Source organism: Chaetodon trifascialis, chromosome 1, assembly GCF_039877785.1.
Source record: "Chaetodon trifascialis isolate fChaTrf1 chromosome 1, fChaTrf1.hap1, whole genome shotgun sequence".
Lineage (NCBI taxonomy): Eukaryota > Metazoa > Chordata > Actinopteri > Chaetodontiformes > Chaetodontidae > Chaetodon > Chaetodon trifascialis.
In genome coordinates, this window is record NC_092056.1 from 30,887,949 (window position 1) to 30,915,448 (window position 27,500).

General features: G+C 41.9%; 1 protein-coding gene across 2 annotated transcripts in view; it reads left to right on the forward strand.

Annotated features, from left to right (window-relative positions):
* Positions 1–27,500, forward strand: part of arnt2 (aryl-hydrocarbon receptor nuclear translocator 2) — a 66,336-nt gene that overhangs the window by 26,599 nt on the left and 12,237 nt on the right. For both annotated transcript variants that reach the window (XM_070970056.1, XM_070970064.1), the window contains 7 exons: positions 2,413–2,515; positions 6,527–6,592; positions 8,986–9,071; positions 14,730–14,806; positions 15,028–15,162; positions 17,155–17,229; positions 19,804–19,955. In XM_070970056.1, coding sequence (XP_070826157.1) covers positions 2,413–2,515; positions 6,527–6,592; positions 8,986–9,071; positions 14,730–14,806; positions 15,028–15,162; positions 17,155–17,229; positions 19,804–19,955 — 694 coding nt within the window. The remainder of the gene's footprint in view (positions 1–2,412; positions 2,516–6,526; positions 6,593–8,985; positions 9,072–14,729; positions 14,807–15,027; positions 15,163–17,154; positions 17,230–19,803; positions 19,956–27,500) is intronic.

Consider the following 27,500-nt stretch of genomic DNA (forward strand, 5'->3'; position numbering starts at 1 on the left):
CTCCATGTAGAGCTGTGACAGATGAAAATACTCACACGAGAACACACAAGCACTTGCACAACCTTTGAAGACCCAGCATTTTTCCCAGTTAAGTTTCCTTCAGTGGAACTAAAGCAGTATGTTTTGGAGACTCTTTCTCCTTCTTCTGCTGCTCCCTGTTTGAACTTTGCTGTGTTCTGTTACATGACTGCATGTTTATCCAGCTTGCAGACATGGAAGGACTGAACAGCATTAATCAGCCAGAAGTGGAACAAGCGATTGTTTCCTGTACACCAGTTGTTGCTGTCTGTAGTCCATTGTGGGAATAATAAGTGGCCCATTTAATATTTTGGAATTTATTTTAGTGCTAGTACTTGATACTTGCTTGTAATATTTTTTTAGAACTCAGAATAGGCTCTGTTCTTAGCTTGGTGGAAAAGGCCTGTGAAGTACAGTTTGGGCCGTTATGACACATTCAGTCTTCTGTAGTAGTAGCAGTACCTCCTTCAGCAAAGACGCAGCAGCTCTTACTGTTTGAGACATGACATGAGCCTAGCTTAGTAACAAGACTGGAAGCAGTGGGGAAACAGTTAGCCTGGCTCTGTCCAAAGTAAAAAAAAGAAGCTCACTACTAACATATTCAATCTTATTTGTGTGAGAAAACATAAAAAAATGATCATTTGTAGCTTCACAGGGAGTGTTGCAGGATACAGTAGGTGAGCGTAGTTTGTGGTGGCATCTAAATGGGTGTAATGGTACAATTTGCAATCCCAGTAGTGTTCATTAATTTGTAATCAGATATTTACCTCAAATTGATCAGCTCCAGAAGACATCATACAACTGTTTCCACAGCAGAGCAGCGCATACCACAAATGGAAAACTGATGCAGATGTGTCAGAGTGGTTCACATTGGTTGAATTTATCATGACAGAACAGTGATGTATGAGTACAGTTTGAACAGCCATCATGCCTGGACACGCAGGTGGAAGGCAGTTTGAGTGAGAGACAATAGCATGAGCTTGTTATGTTTCTCTCCTTTGTTTTTCTTTGGGCAAAGTGTTGATGATGTGTCAGCTATGTGTTTACCACGGCCATCAGCCTCTTCTATCTGCATCTGCTTAAGATAACATCATCACAGTCATGTGCTTGCATGTGAAGTTCTAGTCAGCTTCATATTTGTGAGATACTGAGCATTCCTTTTCCATCTGGAAAGAATCAGCCCTGTTCTAATGATGATGAAGACTGATTGTGTAGGTTATAGTACCAAAGCCAAGCTGAGGGGTCTCACCTTCCTTTTCTCCTCCATCCTGCACAAAGACAGCTTTCATATGAGCCCAAACCACTTTAACCATGTGATTAAGGAATGCAAGGACGCTCGGTGGTTCTTCAAGGAGTTGTTCTGTGTCTCTTGTCTACGGAAGCCCATAGGGGACAATATTAAAATGAAAATGCAAACTTAAACTGTAATGCCACAATAAAGTTTTCATTTTCACATACTCAGATGGGTGTTCAATGACCATATTGAGATGAAAATGGAAAAGCTGATTGATGTTCATTTTCCAAGACTTAACCTGCTCCAGAGTGGGCGGCACTTAAGTGATAAAAGGGAAACAGCATCCCCAGTCTGCTGCATGTACATTTACATGTCATCGTGCTTGAAAGTGGCCCTTTTATCATAAGTTCATAAAAAAGTCACCTCTGAAATGACTTAACACATATAATAGAGTTTGGTTAAATATTGTACAGTAATACTAGTATCTGGAGGAACACACCCTGAATTTATTCTGATTGGACATTTTAATTAGATCTGAACAAGTATGTGTACGGGGAACAGTGTTTCTGGACCTACACACAATCTGGCTTTGGTGCACTCATGAAGTTCTTGGGATCTCCAAGTGTGACAGTTAATATTTGGCTGTGCTCTACAGTGAAACGGCCAGTTTGTCCAACTCTGCGGTTCACAGCAAGGTCTTCAGCAAGGCAACAGCTGGCCAAATTTCCATTACACGTACATATATGTTCTGTATTTGCTCCATTTTTGGGGTCATAGATGAAAATGTGCCTATGAGGCGTTTAAAAATACTGATCTGCTGAAGAAATTCAATTCCTAAGTTTATGTTGTTGAATTTACAATGAAAAAATGATCAACCTCCTGACTTGGGAGAAGGTTTGTGTTTTCTTATCATTTAATTCCCCTGCTGATCTTTGATCATGAGCTGAATTGGTGTGTCTGCTCGAGGCTGTTTTTCACTCTCAGCCCATTAACCCCCACAAGGACATGCTCCTCCTGCAGGTTTGCTCATGAAAATACAGGTTACAATATAAAATAAGTGACTGACTGATGTCAGCTGGTCTTCACTGGTCGACATGTTGGTGATATCTGCACTTGTGTTGCCTTATTTCAAATTTGATCTGCTGTTTGTGTGTTAACAGGACGGATTCTGGACCTGAAGACAGGGACAGTGAAGAAGGAGGGACAGCAGTCCTCCATGAGGATGTGCATGGGTTCCCGACGCTCCTTCATCTGCCGCATGAGGTGTGTGTGACTGCATGACTGTGTGTGTGCATGTTTTTATGTCTGTCCATTGACGTGAGAGAAGTCATGATTGTGCAGTCCAACTTGGCTTTCCACAGTCAAGAACACATGTTATATTATCTATTTTATTACCTTGTGTTGTCTGAGCTCCAGTCATACATTTAATTTGAATAGCGTTAGACTTTTTTTTGTTTTAGAGAAGTGATGAGTATGCTCTCTTGTCTTTTTTCAGGAGTGTGAATTGTGAATCATTGTGTCAGTATTAGATTTAGATAATGACTCATTACAATGTGTTAGAAAAGGCAAATTGAGCTTCTGCTATAAGGCCACTTCAGCTTTGTGACAGTTGACAAGCACCAAGCTGAAATGGTACATAGTGGTAAACGCAGGGGTTCAAGTAATGTGACAGGTTGTCAGCATGTAGCTCACAAAGTGACAGCCGTTACGCGTTTACAAAGACAGTAATGGGATATTTTGTTCTTTCAGCTGCTGCACACAACAGTCAAAGAGTTCTGCTGAGCTGCTTCTAATTAGCCCCCAGAGACATTTTTACAATAGTGTTTTTGATGTGATTGATTGTGGTGTTCAGGCTATTATACCCACTATTAATCATAATGCGCAGACCTATGTAGAACTATCAGGGTGAGTCAGAGGCAGAGGAGGAAACTAGATGAAGACGCGAAAAGAAGGATCGAGCTGTAGGATTTCAATCAGAATTACTGTGTGTGTGTGTGTGTGTGTGTGTGTGTGTGTGTGTGTGTGTGTGTGTGTGTGTGTGTGTGTGTGTGTGTGTGTGTGTGTGTGTGTGTAAGGATATCCTGATGAAGTCATTTTGTCTCTTTGAGATGCACTGGATACACACATAGTTATTATTTCATTATTGGTTAACCTCCAGATTATTTTAACAATAATAATAATTGATTCATTGTAAAAATGCAAAAAAAATGCCCATCACAATTTCCCAATTTGATGTCTTCAAGTTGGTTCCTTTGTCCAAACAAACAAAAACCAAAAGACTCTTCATTCACTATTATAAATGAAGAAGAAAAGCAGCAAATGCTTCTGTTCCAGAAGCTGGAGGCAGCAAATGTTTGACATCTTTATATTGAGAAAATAAGCCTTTAATGTATTCATCTTATTTCATTGTTATAAAGCTCTGTAAAGCAGAGGGGAGCTGATTAATCTGCCAACATCTATGTTTTTAATTTGATCTTTTATATATTCAGTATTTATTAAAATCTACATGAATTATTTAAGTTGCACCAAAGGAACGTACTGCTGTACGTTAGACACTAAAGTTAGAAACAAGCGGGCATCATCGCACAAGTTTTCTAGGTAATCAGTCCTGTATTTGTGGAAAAATGCAAAAACACTGTATCATTCAGCTGACATAACTCCGGCAGCATCAAAGAAGCTACCATAATAATCCAATTTAAAAGTGTGGAGCATGCATGCAAAACGCTGACGTACATCCCTGCAGAACAGGTGGAGGCTGCCCAGCCAACAGCCACAACTGGAGCCAACTTCTTCCGAATATGATAGTTATTATCGAAAATGTCGTCTTGATTTATTAAGCCAGTGTGGATGGCGAGGCACAGAGCAGTCGGAAAACAAGCTCCAGAACAGCTTCTACTCAACCTTGTGCTGAGATTGTTTTGCCAATTTCACCTTGGAAACCTCAGTACAAATTTCCCCCAAATTTAACCTCACGTATTTGTTATCATTGCAAACGTTGGAATCCCTACCAGAATAATCGAAAAAAAAAAAGTTTGTTTGCACAGCATGACTACACTAGAGTGGATTCAGATTCAGTTTTTCATTGATCATGATTGCATGGATGACATAGAATGACTGTCGCCCCAGCAGGAGACTGCTGGTCGAGGTGTTCATCTGATAGATGACTGTAGTTTTTCCTTTAAATCAGATAGTTCAGTCAGTGTAGTTTAGAAGGTACCGGTGTTTTGTTGATGACGTACTACAATTGATAAAGTTCAGACTTGCTTGACAGCAGAATCCTTTTCCACAACAGTGGCTTAGAACCTGGGCAGCTGTGACAGTGCGCACACACCAGGCTGCTTAATACCACACAGCAGTAGCACAGTATATGGTGCATACCTGCTTTTTAAATTGAGATGTTCATGGACCCATAACCTATTTCACACCACATGAACCTCAAGCCATATGCCTTTCTATCCTGCCCTGATGGCATTAATATTTCTGCTCCCCGGAGGTTGTTGGTGAAATGACTTATGTTTCCATACTTCATAGATAATTAGACTTAGCAGACTTGCCATATATAGTCTAATAATTACTACAGTGTGTTGAACGTCACCTCATCTCCACAATAGCTTCTGACCTTTTATGTCAGACTATCACACATGTTGCCCCACAGCCCTCATTACTCACTGATTGCAAACTACATCAAAGCAGCTTTGACAGCTTCAAGGGCTTGGAAGAGCCCATGTTTAGTTTAAAAAAACAACACACCTTTTCCATGTTTTTTCCTTCTGGCGCTCTGGTGTGTGAGTAGAATCACTGGGGGCTGCTTCAGCCTTGCTTTGTCTGGATCTGTCACAAATGCGAGTTGCACGAGAGCTACACTGTTTCGTGTTGTTAGGAATTTGTTGGCCTGGCATGTTCTTCTGTTCTGTTGCTATTCCAGGCTCTGCATAATTCAAACAACATGCTGCTTGGACACTGAAAGAGACTGCAACCAAACAGTGAAACGCAATTACTTGTGTGACACGTATAAACAAGGCTGAGAGGAATAGAGCAGGATCAGCAAGCTAACATTTCAGGAGAGCAATTATTAGATCCAGACAGGCTTATGCAATGTTCAGCCATAAGGCTGGCCCTTACACACGAGAGCACCCAGTGACTGTACCACTCAAGGAAATTCAAGTGGAGGCAGCGGCTACCTGCAGTGTTCAGAGTCCCGTCTGTCACCTGTTTCACTCCATACAGAGATGACATGTAATCAGGCCTCTTTTTCTGTCCGTGGTGCAAGAACGACCTACTGCCATAACCAGACGTTAGCAAAGTGTTGTCACTCACTCATGCATCAGGCGAGCTGTGGAGCAGATCCCCTGAAGTCAGCCTCGTTAACCTGATTCAGACAGAGTCAGGCTTATTAATGAGCATCTTATTTGAGTGTATGATTTGGTGTTGTAATGGTCACCACTTCACAAACATTATTAAGATAAAGAGCTGAAAAAGATGGACAACAAAAATTAACTAATGAGATCGTAATGTGTGTAGCACTAAGGGACCACAGCTTGCATGTCGTTGTACAACCCCGTGTTGTAGAGTCATAAAGTAATCTTGAACCTTGAGTATTTTTATATGAAGAATTGATCTGTGTTCCAGCTGCTAAAGTTAATTTGTGCGGGGTGTTCTGTGCTCTTCCTTTAACTCTCTGATCCTTAAACATAACTTCCTTCACACTGTACTGTGTAAAACAAGCTTGCTTACTGTCATCCACTCGTGACTTTTATTTTAGCTTATCTACCCAACACCTGAAAGTAGAAAGCACCACCTACTCAAAGATATTTTTACTGTCTTTTTTGGAAGATTACTCTTGATCTCTTATGATCGTGTGCTCATGGAGCGTTGTCATGTCTGTATGTCAAATATCTCACAATTCTGTGACAACACGTATATGCTGGACCTTTTTCAGCCTGCTTTCACTCACAGTGTTCCTGTCGAAGCAATGCAGCACCATACACACATTCCTCTGTGCGGCACTGAAAATGAGCCAGATTAACAGACATCTGGAAAATGGCACACATCAATGGAAATCAGTGGGTCGTGCTTTGCAGACATTTGCCTTTGACTGTTAGCTGTTGTCAAACTGAGAAGTTTCAGTGTGGGCTATGTTGCTCATTTAAGTCAGCCTTTATTTTAAAGATATGAGAAGGTACTTCCCTGAAATCATTGTACTGTTTATTGTTGGTATCACGTACCACTGGAGTGTAATGAATGCTGTTGTTTTGATTTTGTCTTTGTGTGCAGGTGCGGTAGTGCTCCTCTGGATCACATCTCCCTAAACCGTCTGTCTAACATGAGGAAGAGATACAGGTACAGGAGCTTCTTCTCTAGCCATGCTTATAACTCACTAAAATTCCTTTCTGCCTCAGCTCACTGCATATCTCCTCCCCTTCAGTCCTTCCTAACATCCCTCAGTATTAAACTGTTGATGGGAGACATGTTCTTGTCAGATTTTAAAACACTGCTCCAGTGTGGCTCAGTCTGTTAACAGTCAGAAGGTAAAATAATGTCCTGTGTGATTTGTAAAGATTGTAATCTTGAGTCTTCAGATCCAGTCGCTGGCACTTCTCTCATGAAGTGTGCGTTGAGCATGTTTCAGGCTGATGACGTCGCTCTTGTGTTGCTTGAGGGAGATGTACTGATAAACAGCTTTACCTGAAGTTAGCTTTGTTTTACAAGTTCACTCACTTCTAATTCTCAGGACCTCTTGAGGCTGCAGTGATTCAGCCTTTTTGAAAAGCCTATTTTATTGTGAGCTCTGTTTTATTACGTCATTGGCTGCTGACTCCTCACTCCTCTTAACAACTGCTTCACCCACATGCCTCATACATGGATCAGCTATGATGTCATCCAAATCCACACGTATGCATAAATATTTCACCCCCCACCCACCCGAGCAAAGTATTTTCTCTGATTTAGAGATGGGTGGCACGTGCATGGACATTTCACTGCACTTCTACCGGCCCCTGTAGGCTATTGCCTCAAGCTTTCCAGATGATTTCTTTATGTGTAGGTGTGTAGTTTTGATATACAAGTGTTCGTTAATGATTTACTTTAATGATCAAAAAGCGTTCAGTAGGAACGTTTCCATGTGAACAGTACTGTTATCGCAGCAAATATCGTGGGACGTTTAAGCAGCTAAACTAAAAACTGTAATTATACACTTGACAGGACAGAGGAAACTCTCCAGAGGAAACAGAATTAATCTTTCAGCTTCTGAAAAACATTTTTCAGAGAACAATAAGCTCATTTAAGCAGTCAGTGAAGTTATGTTGTGCCTCGTGTAAATGCACGCAGCATCTCCATGGGGAGATGAACTGATGTCACTCATCCAGCCACAAAACATGCTGCCATGTAATCCCTTCAGGTATTTCATCAGTGTTCCTCCACTATAAGTGTTTGTTTTGACCCTGTCAGGCTCAGATTGTTATAATGTGTCTGACAACATTGTGGAAAGGATCCATACAGAGATACATTTTTGTTCATGAGTCAGATCTATTTTCTCAACCATAAACAGTTTTATATTTAACCAGAAACAGCCTTTGCATCGCCCTCGCCAAAGCCACCAGACTCCATTTAGAAAAACACACTTCATTCAAACGTGACAAAAACAAAACTAAAGTCAACAAAACCGTCTTGGTTTGTCTTTTCACTGTTCCAGGGGTGATCACTAATTCTGGATTGGCTGAAATAAACTCTTAATTCACAGAGAGAGGAGTGTGTGTGTGTGTGTGTGTGTGTGTGTGTGTGTGTGTGTGTGTGTGTGTGTGTGTGTGTGTGTGTGTGTGTGTGTGTGTGTGTGTGTGTGTGTGTTGAACCAGGATATTTTCGCATCTACATGTAAACATCTGCATGGACTTAAATATGTTGGACTTTAGATTTTCCTGGTTTTACATTCTTCCTCATGGCACGGAGGCAAGAAAGAAATAAACATGGAGGTCAGGGAACGTCACACAGCTGGGTGATTCCCTACAGGAGAAGGACTCCAGCCAGCCTCGACAAAGCGAGGAGCTACTTCTCTCTCATAGATGTGGTTTAGGTATGAAAAGTCTGACACAAGCCAGAAATGAACCACTAAAGGTGAAAAGAAGTGGACTGACAATGAGATTAAGAGAATCTGTCGAGCAGCTGAAAGAAAATGCAGGAAAACTAGAGTGACAGTTCACTGTGATATATACAGAGAAGCCATGACTGTCTGATGGAAAGGAATACATCTGAATATTATTCTCCACTATTGACAAGCTACCCAGCACTGTTCCCGCCCGTCCACATTTCTCAGCATCGATCTGTGAAGAACCTGCATTGTTCTTTAATAACAAAATAACCTCAATTAGAATCAGCGTTGCGAGACTAACTCTAGCAGATGCAAACATTACAGCTCTTTTCATAACTATCCTGTCATACACAAATGGAGCCATTCTGGCACATACGCAGTAGGGCTGTAAACAAATATGAATACATCGCTCTGTTTGCAATTTTGACATCCGCTGAGGCAATTTTCAGTGTCCCAGATGTTATTTACACTCTGTAAAGGTGCATGTAACCTAAAAGCCATTACATGAACAGAGAGTTGAAGCCAACAGTGATAAGTATTTTATGTGAGAGGTTTATAGTGTCACTGAGCCCTTCCACAGCTGTGTCTGAGTATCTAACATGCTGCTGTGTCTGTGTCTGTGTGTGTGTGTGTGTGTGTGTGTGGGCAGGAATGGCCTTGGACCCTCAAAAGAAGGAGAGGCCCAGTACTCTGTGGTGCATTGCACTGGCTACATCAAAGCCTGGCCCCCTGCAGGTAAACAAACACACACTTGATGCTCTTGTCTCTATCCCTGCTTAACCCAAACTTCACCTCACTGCATGAGTCCCTTCCCAGAATAAGTGCGGCCTGGTCTAACCTAAAGCAGCTGTCGGCTCTGCGCAGCTCTGGATCAGAACATGGACTCGACCACAGATCCACAACAGCCAGTGTGGTTCTGGGACCCCTCCAGGGTGTGTGAGCAGAGCGGCAGGACTCAGAGCAGCATTTTTGAAAGTCGGTGTTCAAACTCTCCCCTGAGCCTGTGTTCAGACACAGCACAAAGAAAACATTTCGTATCGTTGTGAGTGTGACTGCAGGAGTGTTTTCGCAGTCTGTCTTTTGGTTTGAATTTCCCAGCTGACAGCACAGATGACTGCTGTAACAACAAGCTTGTGTGTGGACTGTCTCCCCTACCAGGATCTTCCCAGGAACCCCAGGTGTTCCTCTGACTCTGCTCTCCTCCCTGCTCCTGTCTCTGTAGCTCAGGAAGTGTCATACAGCTCAGCATATCCTCAAGTTTCTTCCTCTGACTGATCTGTCAGCCTTTGCGCTGCCTCTAAATATCACGCTATGTTCTAGAACTGCAGGGCAGCATTCACCACGTTTGTTATGGAGTGAAGCTGGATTTTTGTGAAAATTGCTGCTTTGCTCGACTCACATATTGTGATCCCATCCACACCCTGAAATTAGGTCTGAGGATACCCAGTCAAATCTCTGTCTTTGGTTTGTAGTTTGCTCCTTTACTATGACCAGCAGTTAAGATCAGCCACATTACACCTCCACTGCACTGCTTCCAATACTGGCACTGTTTCACTGTGGCAGTGTCTGAAGGTCTACTGTACCCAGTCCCACATTTTACTGACCTGCAGACAGAAATCTAAACCCCATGAGCCCTCATTCATCTGAAGCCTGGCAAAAAGAAAACAGTGTATTTTCCGTACTGCTTCATTGTCTGTTTACTTTCTTGCTGTTTTGGGACAAAATGAATCTCAGTGTCAGTGAACTGACTTTATTGAACTGTACGTACTCAGACAATTTTTTTTTTTGCTTGCCACTCAATAAATTCAACCCAAGGCACTTTCCTTGGAACTTGAAGACCTCTATTTAAAGCCACAGTCTGGTGATATATATTTTATTGTTAATTCCTCAAAAAGATTCAACAATGAATTGAACCAAGTAACACATGTGCGTGTATCCTGATGCATCGCATCATTCTCTGCCGCAAAGCTCTGTTGTTGTTGAACATATCAGTGAGCCACACTGTTACAATGGATGACACACAGGCTCTAGTTTATTTAGACTCAATCCCACAATAATTGGGATCACACATCCTGCTGCCGGAAATAAGTCAGTACGGCACCACATGTGGATTAATCTGTTGCTGATAAACAATTGCCCCATTTCCTCCTGTTTGTGCACAGTTTGGTAAAAACTACAGTGACCAGCTCTTTTAGAAAATGACTGAGCCATTTTAATTAAAACTGTCTATCTTTGAGAACCTTTTTCAGATTTACATCTTCAACAGAGACCAGTGGGCTTGGAGCTGAGAGTCCCAGAATGTCGCAGTTCAAAGACAACTCAGGAGGCAAATGTAAAAGCAAAGAATCTTTACCAGGAAAAGTATAGAAAAATATGAAAGAATCCAAAAGACACAGGCTGGTCCAAAAACAAGGTCAGGATCAAGAAACAGGCTATGATCAAACCAATGGAAAGGTTAAGCTCAAGGCACAAGGACAATCTGGCAGAGAGCAGGTGGAAACATACTGGTTAATTAACCAGTATGTTTCCACCTGCTCTCTGGGAATGGAGAGCAGGTGAGTTAGATCACACTGAGTAAATGAGTAAAGACTGAGCAGAGTGAAATTCAAAGGCATCACAGACAAGAGTAGGAAGTCAGAGAGCATTGAGAGACAGACTTGTTGTGTTGGGTCTTTTATGGGAGTTGTTGATAGAAAGTTGGAATTACCTTCTCTGCTCCAAATGATCGACTGAAAGCTTCCTGCATGAGTGGTTCAAAATTTTTATTTTTACACACTTTGAGAAGAATGTGTTATTAGATTTCACTCTGAGATATTTTCTTCTCTGCTATGTCCTGTAAGATAATAAAAGGAAAACCTCATACCATCGCAGTACAGCACTATCAATGTATTATGCAATGGATCTGAGCGCACCAGATCTCTGAGCCCTCAAGGCCTCAGAGCCTCTGACTCCAACACAGACAGTGTTTACAGAGACAGGGACTGGAATGCGTCCCTTTGGTCTCAAACCAAGTGTCTAGGAGGCTGATGTGATGAAATGGGATGATGGAATTGAACAACATCAAGTAAAACACAACTAAATCCCTTCAAATAACCGGGAGGTCACACTGGAATATTTCCAGGTAGAACACAAAGACACACATGTTCACCATATGTGTTTTGAAATTATTGACACATGCTTCACTTCCTTGCCCTAAAAATAACTCCTTTGGAATGTTCTGGACATAATACTGCTGGCAAGTGGTCATCAGGCCAGACACACGCACTCACACTCATAAATCACAGATGGATGACAGACACAGATATGTTGCACACTGCGCAGCGGTCCAGCTGCTGCTGAGCTGCTGTTAGAAGAGAAGAATGTAGCCACAAATGTCATCATTTTTGTTGTCACGCGAAGGAGCTAATGGAGGCTCCTCTTTTTCTTTTTGGTAAGGGATTTCAGCACAATATAACATCTGCTCTGCGATTAATGCATATTAAACAGCAACAGTTCCAGAGGTGCTGTGCAGATATCCCAGCTCTGCACGCTGGTTTTCTGTTTGTCTGATGTCAGCCCTCTCTCTCACTCCTCTCCCAATTTGGTGAATTTAGGGTTTATGTAAACCAAACCAGAGTTAGTGGTGATTGTTGGAACAGTGAAAGTGAAACTAAGAAGGTTTTGCTGAGTTTTATTTAGTTTAGTTGAATTTGAATGACGTGTCTTTTACGGTAACCGTATGACAGTTTGTGTGAATGGAGTCTGGTGGCTTTGGCGAGAGCGATGTAACAGCTGTTTCTGCTTAAACCAAAAGGTTCTTACTCTTTAACAAAAGGTCTGTCTTTGTAGGGATCCTTCCCATAATGGTGCCAGACATTTAGAACAACACTCTGAGCCTGTCAATGGCAAAAACAAAGCCTTTCAGTGGACGTACATTGACACTGTGCAAACGTCCAGAGGGATCCCCATTTGTCACTTACACTCAGAAACATGGGAAAATGGGCTCCATAGTCAGATACTAAGTGACTGTAATTTCTGTCTGGGACATTGACATCTTCCAGGACATGTGGACGGCACCATTGGTTTAAAGTGAAATCAAGCTGATATGAGTGGACAATTCCACACCATTGTTTTATTTATTTTGTAGCACACAGCTATGCAGGTCTTTTAAAAGATATGTTGAAATAATGTATAAGTGGTATGTCTCTCAGCGGCACGGTAACGCAGCAGGTAGTGCGCCGGTTTGATCCCCGGGTCGGGTCGGGCCTTTCTGTGTGAAGTTTGCATCTTGACAGCTGGGATAGGCTCCAGCCCCCCCGCAACCCTGTAAGGGATGGTCGGGTATAGAAAATGGATGGATGGATGGATGGATGGATGGGTGGATGGATGGATGGATGGATGGATGGTATGTCTCTCATTGTACTGATTTGACAAAATGAAAAACAACATTCAAATGGTTTTAACCTGGATGCTTTATATAGAAGGAGTAATCAAACATCATTTTTGGCCAGTTGTGGCAGCCGTAATGCACAGACTGTAGTTCTTTAACACCAAGATAAACTAATTAACACCTAAAATAAAAATAGAAAAAAAATAGAGATTTTATTGATGAAAATTGTGCTAGTACCCTGTGAAAAGTTTAGCTGAAATAAGACAAGCTAATCCTTTATTAATCCCACAGCTGGGAAATTTTCAGCGCTACGGCAGTAGAGGAGGTGCAATAGTAAGAAGCATCAGTAAATAAAACAAGATATGATAAATAAGTAAACAATATAATAAGTAAAACAAGGCAATGGTTGATTATTTACAGATTGATGAGGAATTATTGATATTGCATAGTTAGAAAACACTGATACATCACATGAATGAGTTGGTCAGTTTTGGAGTGTGGGGGCTCATCATCAGGGATGATATCTTAGCCATCACCATCCTTTCTCCCTCCTTCTCCACCTGGTGCGGGGGCATCCCAGGACAGAGCTGGCCCTCTAAATCAGTCTGTTAAGCCTCTTCCTGACAGCAGCTGAGATGCTGCTGCCCCAGCAGACCACTCCATAGAGGATGGACACCGTCTGCTCTGGCATTGATACTGTCAGTCCAGTCCAGTTTATTATTCAGGTGAACACCAGGTGCTTGTCAGCGTACCTGGGTGTTCCCTGATGTTCACTGGTGTAGAGGGAGTGTTTGTATCTTCAGAAGTCCACCAACCGCTTTTTGGTTTTCCCTGCATTGATGTAGAGGTGATTCCTCTGGCACCAATCCACCACTCCCTCCATCACTTCTGTTTTTAGTGTTACTCACCTGTAGACATGACAAACATGCTACATACATGAAACACAGGCAAAGTTGATTTTACAGTTAAAATGACATGGAATTTGACATCGACGATGATGATGACGACGGTATGGATGTTACAATTAGATCAAAATCAATGATGATCCTGAAAACAAAAAAGCCTTTTGTTGTAGGTTGCTATGGCAATACACAGAAATGTTGATTAATATGGGTTAGAGAGAGAGAGAGAGAGAGAGAGAGAGAGAGAGAGAGAGAGAGAGAGAGAGAGAGAGAGAGAGAGAGAGAGAGAGAGAGAGAGATGAGTTAATGATGCAGTAAGATGTTAAACGTTATATGTGCCCTGCAGCAGCTGTTCCAGCAAAGGGTGTTTGTACCAAATATATGTGTCACTGCCATTTCACTTTTAATCAGGAAATAAATTAGAAAAGGGTCCACAGGATTCTAACGAGAGCCATGGCGCCACCTGACTTGTATTCAGAATACTCCATTCATCTCTGAGGGGAAATTAGATCAGTTGATTTAAATTTGTGCTGCACACGATTCTCTTAAACTCTGTTGAAGTTTTATGATGAAAAATGATTCACATGTAAATGTTCCATTTGTAATAGTCCTGCAGTATAGCAAGAATGGATATATTGTTGCATCCCCGGTCATATTCCAACATGATAATGTGTGAAATGTGACTTAAACCTAAAGCAAGGTCAGCAGCTGTGCACACAAATTCAACAAGAAAACGTGAGCTGTCTGTGTGCAATGCCTCTGCAACTGTGACTAAGACTTAGTGAGGGGAAGTGCCATCACAACAGAATTGATTTGTCTGTTTGTGTCTTTGTCTGTTTTTCCCTCTTTCACTGAATTATCTATATTGGACAGAGAGGAGCAAGTTTGAATATTTGTTTGAAAGAGTCGGGTATTGTGGCTGAAATATGTCTTGCAGTGTGGAGATTTAATGGTGAAAACTTAATTTATAAATCATTGTGGAGGAGCGGTGGCCTTGTCAGCCAGTAGATTACTTCTCACTGCTGCAAAGTTCAACAAGCAAATGGAAAAATAAGTGGTTATACTTTATAAGAAATGCCATGTTTCACACCTCTCTGTCTCCCTCTGTTCTTCTTTCCTCAGGTATGACTATACCAGATGAAGACACAGAGGCAGGTCAGACTGGAAAATACTGCCTAGTGGCCATTGGAAGACTGCAGGTGTGTGTGGTGGCGCAGTCAATTGAATCGGTTTGATTCCAAAATAAAACACAAAATTTCAACATATTTTGGCTAAATACGCTGCTTTTTTCATAATCTCGTTTTCTGCCACAGTCCACTGAAACTCAAACATTAGGAATAATACTCCCACCTTCTGTTTCAAATATGTTTGTCCCTGTTTCTAAATGGTGAACCCTCAACATGTCTGCGCCCTCTCTCAGGTGACCAGCTCTCCAGTCTCCATGGATATGAACGGCCTGTCGGTGCCCACAGAGTTCCTGTCACGTCACAACTCGGATGGTGTCATCACTTTTGTCGACCCACGCTGCATAAACGTCATTGGTTATCAGCCTCAGGTCAGCAGAAAGTCGCCAACATTGAACTTTGTTGAGCTTTGGATTGAGTTTGTTCAGTCTATTTTCAAGTGGTGTGTCATAAGTTTACTTCAATGGCAGAGAGAGCCAGACCTTAATTTGAAACAGGCTTGTAATAGAGTATATCAGAAATTACTCATTTTTAGGAAAATGTGATTACATTTCAGGAAGAAGCCTCGCTGTTTTCTGCTCCTGTTTCAATTTGCTGTCAATGCAACAATTTCTCATGTCACTGTCTTGATTAATTCAGATAGTTCCACAGCACTAATTCCATCAGTACAACAGAGTCGTGTCATACTCACCAGAGCTCTCACTTTCTCTTGTTTCAACAAAAACACAGTTCTCATTCACTAATTCATTCCTCAACTCGCATCAACTTTGACAACATTAAAGCCACAGCAGACTGTGGAGTATGATATGTTGGATGGGTGGATGATGGAATTAATGCTGCAGAAATATGCATAATATAAGAATACAGCATTTTATTTGAGAATTTAAATCCACAGATGGTAAATTCCAAAAATTTAAGACTAAAGGTGAAAATGCTCAATATAGTAAAAAATACTGATAATAGTAATTCAAGGTAAGAGTTCGACTTCAGCAGAAAGGGGAGGAATTATATAATTGAATGGCTACGGGGAGGAAGGAGCTCCTGGCGTTCCATGGAGCACTCGGCCACTCTGAGTCTCTGGCTCAAAGGGCTCCTCTGGCTGAGCAGAACTGTATTTATTGCTGCTCAGACCAAAGATTAAAAGGATTAAAGAAAAGTGGCCAGGTACACCTGCCAGTTCTCAAAGGCTCCACATGTGAACAGAAAACACTTATCAATCATTTTAACCTCTAACTTTAAGATTATCCTCTAAGGCTCTGCTGCAACACCCCAGTCATGCTTCTGTCTCAGATGAACTTATGTTCCACAGCTGTGGAATTCCATGACTTTGCAGTGCTTAGCATGATCAGCGATGCACATAAGCTGCAGTGCTGACAGTGGAAATAAGCAGATGAGATGAAAAACACTTGTTGCCTGCACTGCTATGTCAAACACATTCTTGTGGCCAGTCAGCTTGTGCCTCTGAAGACTAACTCAACATGAAACCTCTTAGAAATGACTGAATCAAAGAGTTCTATATCTGTTACTATCACATTTATAATGAATCCATCCTGTTTGGAGGAGCAGCTTCAGCTTTACTTGTGACATTCCTGCAGACCCTTCTTATGTCTCTGCTCTGGGGACAGCTGTGGCTGTTCCATCCCATTCTCCTGAGCACGATATCTCAGGAACACCTAGAGGGAATTTCTGTATATTTGTCACAAATGTTTACTTGAACTCAAGGATGAACTGGTTAGAATTTCATGGTCAAAGGTCAAAGGTCACTATGACTTCACAGAAGACATATTTGACCATAACTCAAGAACTCTTTGCACAAACTCAAACACAAACTCTGTCGACGCATGTCATTGCATCAACACATCTGGAATTACCTCTCACCTTTAAGGGAAGTGTTTGCACTCAGTGTTCGAATCACGTTCTCACCTCAGCTAGCCTGCATTTAATATCATGGGAAGATTCATTTCAAAATCAGTCAGAAAATAAAATACTGAGTTGGTCCACTTAAGGTGGTTAATTTACCACAAAATGGCGTTCAGGTCTAATGTCTTCAAAACAATGCAGCTTCATCTGTTGTGGACAGAGTTTGTGGTTCAGTTGTGTCATTGAGAACTTGTTTAGGGCATACTGGACTACTGCCAGTAATACTGCTGCTACTTACCTCTGTCAGTATTGTTCAGACCTGAGATGTTGTTGTTGACGACCACTTTATTTAATAGAAGAGAACATATCTGCATACATTGCAACGCTAACATAGGATGCAGCATGCAGTATGAAATGTGTTTATTTTTTGTTTGTATTTTGATTTGGTTGAACTGACCCTTCATTTCAGCAGGATAAATTCCTGTTAACTGACTGTTTTGTAGGACCTGCTGGGCAAAGATATTCTGGAGTTCTGTCATCCTGAGGACCAGAGTCACTTGAGAGAAAGTTTCCAACAGGTAAGACCACACTATAGCTGCTTTGCATTGTTTCTTTGTGTTTGAATGAATGTTTAAGACAGGGCTTCAAACTTGACATGCCAGGGGGGCCACATGGAAAACAACCTGTGACGTGCTGCACTCACACAATTCCTAATTGTCATAAAAATGTTGCTTTGACAAATTGGAGATTATTTGAGAGCTGGGAAATGTGTCTCACTGATGTCACCAAGAATTCACAATAGCTGTGACCATGTGCTGGCATGCATCCACATGTTCATGCAGTCAGACACAGACAACCTCACAAACACTTGACCCGCATGGCAAACTTCAGCCTCATGGAAAATTGTGGTTGCTATCCTGCAAGGCTGTATAACAAAAGGTTATTGAGTTATGGAAAGGTGTCAGCTTAATTATTGGAGCCAGGACGAGCTCACAGCAGTGAAAGAGTAACAGTGATGGCAGTCAGGTGGTCAGAATCACACACCTGGTTGAAAGTGTATGTACACATCACTTGCAGAGAGAGGCTGTTGGCAAGAGAGACCATTGGTAGGAGAGGGGGATGATGAGACTAGATTGGAGAGATGGTATGAATGCAATCACAGGCCGCGCATGTTTCTGCGTCTCTTGGGTGCGCTCATGCTTGGTTTCTTATGCTATAGTTTTTACTCACTTTTGCTCTCCCTCCGTGTGATACGCTAAAATCTGTCCAAGCCAACCAAGTCGTTTTGAAAGTGCCTGCCCTCTTGCAGTTTCCATGGATGGCTTCCCAGACGCTTCTGTGTAACAAACCATCTGGCACGTCAGGTAAAATATTAGCTGTATGATTTGCATGTAGCTTATTAAAGAAGGAGGAAAGACACAAGATTTGACAACAGCTTCATCAGTCTCAGAGTTTAACAAATACGGGTGTTTTATCAACGTGGAACCGATGCAATACATGAGCAGTGGAAGCCACGTGTGGACGAGTGGCCCTGGGATATCCACACTAACACCAGTTGTTTCCTCCTCTGTTGTTTCCAAAACACATCCATACTGATGCTTCACTCCACAGATATTGTACAATGCACCATGGGACGTATTAAAACCAGAGTAAGAATACGCCTCGTCACTCTCCGCAGTTTGACCAGCAGTGTTTTATTTCTCAGCTCACCGTGGAAACCTCTGGCTGTCATCCACTTCATGCACAAATGAATGCACACATAATCCATCAAAAGTTTTGTTATTCAAGTATATTCCACAATTGTCTTGTCTCTGAACAACATGCTGCCCTCCATCAAGGATGTTTCAGTTTGCTTTGACTGACAGGAGAGCTGGCAGACTGAATGATTAAGTTAACTGATTAGCCCTTTTTGATATGTGTGCAGTATTAAGCCTTCTCAATCACCAATACAGTTCATTCTGATTTGAAGTGGGTCAAATGCAATTCTCTTACATGCCACATAACTTTGTATAATACTCACAACTTGATTAGGTGATTAAAAAACATGTGCTGTATTTGATCTGGGTCTCTGTTTGATTCGCTGTCGGTGTCTAGTATCTGGTTTATTTGATCTCTGTTTGTCTGTTATGTAGTCAAATAGACTCCATTATATTATTTTGACTTCATCGTGGAACCTAACCAGAGGAACATTTTCCTTTTGTCTCCCTCGTCCCCCTCCCTGTCTGTTCTGTGGTCTCTGTAGTCTGTGTGGACTGAAGACAATAACTGTCCCAGCGTGTGAACTCCGCTCAGAGTTCATCAGTTGTGTCTCTGGCCTTTTAACTGACACAGTGCAGCTTACCGGCTTTACTGCTGTGCCAGAAAATTAACGAAACAAAAACCAAAAAAACAAAGCCTGACGGTGAGGGACACACAGTCAATACAATGTGTTAAGAAGACTGAAACAAGCAGTGAGTACAATGATTGAGGAGTCTCAAACACCAACACAGGACTTATTTTCACAACAGTACAGTGAAGCTTAAACTAACACACTAGCTTGAACTGTCTCTGTCCAGACAGAGGACTCTTACTTGAGATCCCTTCAGGAGCTATGTCTTGAACAAAGCCATTAATCTGTGTCTTCCTTCTGGTGATCAAGCGAATATCAATCAAGTAAATAATCAGTGTATGTCAGGCTCCAAACGTGCTCACACAATCGGTTATATCAGAACTGGACACAAACACAAACAGCCTGTTACTTGTCCAGCAAGTGAATGGACTGATGCCGAGGCTCACTAAGGCAGGGACGTTTGACTGGGAATGATACGCCTCTCGGAGCAGCTCCATGTCGCAGTGGAAAGGCGAGATGATGATGGTGGGGCGTGTTGATTCATAAATCCTTGATGATGTCATGGTTGTGTCATGGGGATTCCTCTGAGTGGGTCCCATCCAATGGGAAACCAGGATTTGGATTCAAGCCAAATGTTATACTCAGGTGTGATTTGCAAGACCTGATGGGATTTTTGATTTTCCTGTCTTTGTTCATCCACATGGTTGGGTACCGACAGTGGTTTCAATTTCAATTTGCTCCTCTTTTCACTGACAGACGCAGGTGGATAATTGAGACATATTAGAAATAGCACTATTACTCAGTGTTTTCTCTCCCTCTGCAGGTGGTGAAGTTGAAGGGTCAGGTTCTGTCGGTCATGTATCGTTTCCGAATGAAGAACAGGGAGTGGATGCTGATCCGAACCAGCAGCTTCACCTTCCAGAACCCATACTCTGATGAGATAGAGTACATCATCTGCACCAACACCAACGTCAAGTAGGTTGTTCACACTCACCCACACCCTGCACAGCTCTCAGGGTGTGATTTAATCTGAGCTCATATGTTGAATGATCACTTTTATTGGATCACATCTGCTAATAGAGATAGCAGAAGGTGACATTTTTCAATGAAGAAAAACAGCATATCACCTTGATATGAAGTTAAGTTACTATTACTGTGACTATTGTACAGTTTGTTCATGGCGTGACGTATAATTCAGCACACATGGTGTTTTAATGGAATGTCATCCTCAGCAGATGTATAGATGAGTTTAACCCTAATTCAGTGTATCCTTGAGTACAAAATGCGGTTTTCAATTGCTTTGTTTTGAACTGAGATGTCAGCCAATCACATCTCTCTCACGCTCTGTTCTACACTGCTCGGCCAGTCAGGAATAATATTGACATGATCCAGACCTTTGAAAAGAAGCAGTGTGAGTCCCCAGATGGTTCAAGGCAGCAGTGATAATATTTACATACTTCATTGATTTCCATCTTGTTAACAAGTTGTTAAATGAAAGGAGTCTCAGTCCCAGTTAACGTCTTGTTTGTACCTTGTGGAATGCTGAAGCTCAGGCCCCAAAGCTCAACTCTGAAAACAAGTATAGTAATGAGGCAGCAGAGGGCTTAACTGCACAACAGAGGATGAATGTCTCTGTATTATGGGAAAAGTTAGCAACTGTATTAAGAAAAGGGATGAGCAATCATCAGAAAATCAAATGTCACAATTGTTAGGGCTCTCTTATTTTTATTTTTGGGAGATACAAAATTGGTCTACAACAATTCATTGATAATCTGCTGTCATTAATCAAGCAAAAATGCTGAACATTCATTGGTTTCTGTGCCTCATTTTCTGCATTTATCTTTACATCACTGTCAGCTGAATCTCTCTGGGTCTGAAAAAGGAAGCAAGAGGAAGAGGTCATCTTGGGCTTGTGATATTTCACTCGACATTAATCGATAATAAAAAGCAGGACTAATTGTGTGAGCCCAAGTGCAGAACACAGAAGCTGAGGCAGGGAGTAGGTGCAGCAAGGAGTTTATGAACCCTCAAAATAATAATTTGTGGTCACTTGGCCAGAGGAGAGCAAGGGCTGAGCCAGACAAGGCAGATAAACGAGACGAGGGAAGACTGAGCAAGTGGAGATCAGAGTGCCAGGAGGACAGAGTTGATCCAAACAGGTAGTTCAGAACTGGGTCAGAGGCAGGAGTCAGACCAGGGAGGGTGCAGGCACAGACGACCAGGTATTAGCAAGAGCTCAATCCAGCAAACAGATTCAGAAGGCTGGATCAAGACTAACGATCTGGTGGCGTGGTGGAGCTGAAGCCTGGTGTTTACAGCAGAGAAGGCTGAAGATGCACCAGCGCAAGGGACTCCAGACTAGGGTCAGCTGTGTGCATGATGTGAAGCCAAGCTTTGAAAGATATATTATTAAAATGATTCCAAACACAACAGTTAGTTATTAGACACTGGCATTGTAGCGAGCTCGAAATGTGTTTCATCTGAACCATAGTGACTAATGCAGACAGTGCCAGTTCACTGTACAGCATGTATGTGACAGCCATAAAACAAACAGAACAGCAGCTTTCTGAGGAATCACGCCACGCATGAAGATGCTGGCGATGTAGACTCACTGTCTAAATGTTTCAGCCTCTTTTAGACAATCCACTGAACACATGCAGCCACTTCTGGTCAAGACTCCTCTTTGTCACTAGTTTTTGTCTCAGTCTGTGAGGAACATCAAAGCAACCAGTTGCTAGTCCAGCCCCCAGAGATTGATTGACCAGCAAATGTCACTCTGAACTGAGCCTTCACTGGAGACTGTACCCCCCAAAACAGCGAAGTGAAATAAATAGAAAAGTCAGCCTTCATGCAGATACTCTGAATTAATGAAAAGATATGGGATGGAGTTGGAATGGAGTATAATCAGAAAATATGTGGATAATGATTTATTTAGAGCATATTTAATTGTTTTTTTATTTATTTCATTCTTATGTATTCATTTGATTTAGGGACAGATATTTGTATTTTTCCTCTGATATTGATTGAATTGTTTTCTCATTTAATCACTGATTTATGTGTTGTATGAATTCACACATTTATTAGATTTATGACCTCAGCAATCTCTGAACCTCATCTCTTGTTGGCACAGAGGTGAAAGCCAAACATAGTACTGTCTGTCTGCACAGGCCTGACAACTATGAGCTGAATTTAGACTTTGTCGTGACAGTGGCGGCTCATGAGCCGGCGTATAGCTGGTGGCATGCAGAGGTGCTTGGCAGTAGGGGGCAGCGGTGTCACTGTTCAGTCAACAGTTAAGGAAGGGAACTGTGAATTCAGTGAGTGAATGGGCACAGCTCTTCATCTGGGCACTGATCAACATGATTCAGAGGTTTACAGACTCCCACTATATTTTCAGTCTTCACCTGGAAACATTTCACATCCTGTTCCTCCTGCATGCACTCTCAGCTGTCATCACTAGATTAAGTAAGCACACAGCTAATATCAAGTGTGTGTCTCTGTGTGTGTGTGTGTGTGTGTGTGTGTGTGTGTGTGTGTGTGTGTGTGTGTGTGTGTGTGTGTGTGTGTGTGTGTGTGTGTGTGTGTGTGTGTGTGTGTGTTACACATATGAATCACTGTCACCCTCAGGCTGAAGTGGCAGCCAGAGTATGAACAGTATGAGTTCGATTTATGAGGTCACTGTTTAAAAAAATGAATGTCGTTTATCAGAATACCACAAAGTTCAGACATATGTGGCTTTCCCCAGTTCCTCACAGCATGATGAATACCTGTGTCTCCTCTGTGTGCATGTGTCTGTACATATTTATGTTGAAGTGGGAACACAGTAGGTCATTTCTTTAGTATGGAGAGTGCTCAGCATCAGCTCAGCATGCACCGTGAACGTCTGTTTGTTTGGAAGATGCTCACTCACTCGATATATCACTTCTGTGGAGGAAATAATAGAAATGCATTTGCCAGAGAAGTAATGATATTGGTCATGAGATATAAACTTGTTCCAGGAATGATCCTTTCATTAGTGTTGAATATGATGCATAATAGTTATTATGATGAGACTCAGGAGCTACATGCTGTCTGCAAGACGTCCTCTTGGAGTTGATAATCAAGCTTTCTGTTTATGGAGTAGTGATGAACTCTTTTGAATCAGTCTTCTCAGCTCAGGAGCCAACTAGTTCCTTGATTAATATGGCTGATCAGCAATTGGAAAACCATGTGATGTTTCATCACATCTGCTGTGATGAATACTTTTCAAATATCTTTCTCTGCGTTTTTCTAAATTGTACTGACATTCTTCAGACCTTCCATTTGGCCTAGTATGAAATGCAATTTATCTACAGTCTTTTTCTTATTTTGAATTTGTTTTGAATTTATGGATTGATTATTTCATATTTGGTTAAATTGATTTTAAATTCAAATGAGTTCAGCACAGATCCAGGGAGCGCTTCCTACACAGTATACCTGCTCTGAAATACTCTCAGTCTTGATACTACATAGTGCTGTTGATGTGTTTTTATCAGCTGATCAAGGCCACCAACAGCTGGCACACTTGTTGTGCCATCTCTGACTATGAAGTAAGCCTTTGCAGAGGCTAGCGTCCAGCTTACCTTCCTGTGGTGAATGTGAGCAGTCTGTGGCAAATGACTGAATGAACCTGTAATATCCTGCTTTGGCAGCATCCTCCTCTGCAGTCTGTCCAGCATTTTGTCAAATCACATCTATGTACATGTTGAAATAGCTAAGAATGTACATTGCATGAGTGTACACACTAGGGTTGAGTGGTAATCCGGTTATAAGGTATCCCGCTGTATCTAAAAATAGCAACGGTATCAGTTTCATTACTGTCATTAAAAAAATGCTGCGCATATAGGTCTATAGGGGTCTAACATAATTGTAGCATCGTCATAACAAAAATGAAGTCCTCTCCATTCAATGTATCTGGTTGAATTTTTACTCAAGAAAAAGGTGACTGTGCAAAATTACAAGCTAAGAACGAACCCGAGCAGTTTTACAGATGTTTTAACACAGGTATGTCCAGGCGCTCATATGGGCGCGTCTGGGCAGAGTACCATTATCTCGTCCAAGCATACAGAGAAACTCCTCTGTTGAAAACACTTTTTCAGCCTTTTTTCTGCTTGCTATTGTTCTTAGCTCTCGTAAAAGGACAAAATGCAAATAAAACAGTAAAATAACACTTTAGACTGCTCAGCAGAGTCCTCTGTGAGCGCTCTGCTCTTTCATGAGACAGAGCGGTGAAACTAACTGCGTGGTTACGCTGGTCAATAGCTCAGCGACCCGCCCACATTCACCATAGAAACACCAATGACGATCCAGAAGGAAGTAACACCAGAGATAGGTTATTGCATGAAGAGCGCTCCCTCCATTCTAGAAACCCTCTCCTTTTTATGTAAACAAGCAGGACCTTCGTGATTGATCTCAAACTAACGCAGAGTCATAGGAGGAGACATTAGCAACGTTTTTTTCCGGCTGGAATATAACTTTTGACCACAAAAAAGCAAAGGTAAAACATACTTTATAATTTAACAAAGTTTTTTTTCTGGTACTCTTTGGCTGCTAGCTCGCCGAGTTTTCATCGCACAGTGAGGAGGCAGACATCTTCGTGATCATCAGACTCTCTGTTCTCATATGATACGGGCTTTGGTGGTTTGCATGAAGTGGTGAAATCAGCAAATGCAGTGCCATTGACGTGCGCTGGTTTCGTGTTTGTCGTTAAATGCGCATATAATTTCGTGTGGTATGAATTATGTTTCGTTTGGGTGGCAATGCTTGGTAGAGGCTTTTTACTGAGTTTCTCCCCGTCATTCTGGTATGCTACAAGTTAGGACTGGTGCTTCTTCGCGTGAGCATTGACCGTCTGAACTGTGCGCATGTCACGCTGCCCTGCAAAGTGATTTTTAATTAGTCACGGTAATACCGTATACCCTGGGAAAACGTGGGGAAGTTTGACAGTATCAAAATTTGGATACCGCCCAACTCTAGTACACACACATACAAACTAACATACATTTACATGCACAGGCACCGCTGGCATTGTAGCCTCCTGTTTGATATTGAGTTGCTTGATTGAAACAGCTTTGCACATTTCATGGGCCTTAGCACTGATTGGGATACTTTCCACTTCTTTTTTGTTATCAAGGTCATGTGATGCTAACCCACATTCTCCATTAAAATACTGAAGCAAGGTTGTTGAGGCTCAGGTGAAACCTGTTTGATGTGTGCACTGACACTGATTAGCCCCATTTTTGCTGATACTCAGTGTTTAGTAATCACTGTTTTTCACAGAATTCACAGCATCGTGTATTGAAAGACAGTTGTATGAGTTGTTGCATGAATGACATGCAGAAATAATTGATCAAAGCCATTATTTCAACATGTACGGAGCAAGGCAGGTGATATTGGGGGGGAAATATTTGAACTTTGGAATTAGAAATCTGTGCACTCAAATCAAGACTTATGCATTATGCCAAAGTAACTGCACAGGTGTGGGTGTGACTACAGCAGCAGTTTGTGTTCCCACAGGCTCATTCTCTCTAGCCTCATGTTTGATATGAGCACACACTGATTCATCATGTTCATGATTGAACTTTCACAGCTGTGTAGTTTTTGTGTCTTTGACAGCCCAGTGCCACCCTGTGTGTACTGTGTGCACCAGAAATGTTCACAGCTGTTGCTTGAAATTGTTATAGTGCTTTCTCCCTGGTGGAGCGCAGCTTAGTGCAGGTTAAAGCACCACCTATGTGCACTCTCCATTCCCATTGTCAGGGGCCGTGTGCATCACACACAGCTGTAGTGGTGAGGCAGAGGTGCCTGTGTGCTTCTGCCCTCCAGTTCTCTTATGAAGAAGCTGCCCTGCCCAACAATATTAAGTATGGTTTGGTGAATACTTAATATTTGATGTGCTTCAGAAATGGTCTGAGAGTTGTTGTCATAGACTTTGGTCATTGTGTTAGATTTCATTATATTGTAAGGTGAGTGTGTGTTGTAGGGAAGGCTTGTATAGCCGTCCTAAATATACTATTCTTCAATAAATTTGTTTTTTATACATCATCATTAAATCCTGATGTCTATTTTTGCATGTAGACCAAAATGATATATCATGATATCAGAATGATAGCAAAATACAGAGAGAAAGCACGTCCTCATTCTGTTTTTTGAGCTAAACAAATAGCCCACTTTGTGCTTTTTGATGAATATGGAATTGAAGACTCTGCAGTAAGAGCTCTACATGCAGACTATTTTGGTCTTGAAGTGAAGTGATCCAAAGCAATTACAGCAGCGGGGTGTCTCTTCCCTGAAACCTTTCACAGAAATGTACTTCTAGTCCATTGCATCCAAAACATGCCATTGGAGTTTTTGTTTTTGTTTTTTTCCAAAATGAATGCATTCGGTGTACCATTAACAAATGCAGTGTGAGATTGACAGGTGGATGAGTACAGCCTTCGTAGTAATGCAGCCCTTGTACCAGACTGCTGCAGTGAAGAGGGAGCTGAACATGAAGGCTAAGCTAATGAACAACTAGTAGATCTACCTTTCAACCCACACCTATGGTCATGACTGGAAGAGTGGGATCATGTCATGTCATCATCAGTGTCTGGGCTCACTCATTCTCTCAAAGTGATTGCAGGATTGTTTAACAGTGTCTGGAACCTCCCTCCCCTGCACTTTTTACGCGCCGATTGGCTAAGAGTGTGCGGGTATGAAAGTACACAAGGCATCTTTCTCGAGCTCACTTTTTTGTTTGTTCTTCACACAACTGCTTCTGTCACTTTTCATGTGAGTGCACAAAGTGCAACACCATGTTATGCCTCCAAGGTGACTGTCTAAAAATGAGCACCATTATCACCGTTTAGACAGTCGATCACGCCTCACCCCTGTCTGTGATGGCAGGGATTCCACCAGGCTTCTGAATGTTGCTGTTTACAGGTGTAAATACTTTGACTTGACATGGTCAGAGAACACTTTGTACGACCCAGTTCATTTGAGGTGTATCTGCCTTGAGGGACGGGTAACAAGATCAGAAATTCAGAAGAAGCTCAGAGTAGCTGCTCCTTCAGGAACCAGTCAAATTGGTTCAGGTGTCAGATTAGGATGCCTCCTGGATTCCTTCTCGTGGAAGTATTCCAGACACATCCAACTGGGAGGAGCCCCAGAACAGACCCAGAACATGCTTGAGGGTTTACATATCCCATCTGGTGTGGGAAAGTCTTCACATCCCAGAGGAGAAACAGGAGGGCGTAGCTAAGTGGAAAGTCACCTGGGTTACTTTACAGTACTTAGTCTTTGCAGTGCAATTGTGGAGCATATTGTAATGGCCAATGATGAACCATCTATAGCCTGAGGCCCTGGCCACAAATTGTCTAGGCAGGTTTTTGCTTGGCGTGTTATGGAGGTCCAATACTAGATATCAGCCAAGCTGAATTTATATCTCGAGGGCAATTCATCCAAGTCCTGTCCATCAGAAGCCAAATGAGAATAATTGTTTCAAATTGCTTGAGCTTTTTTGCT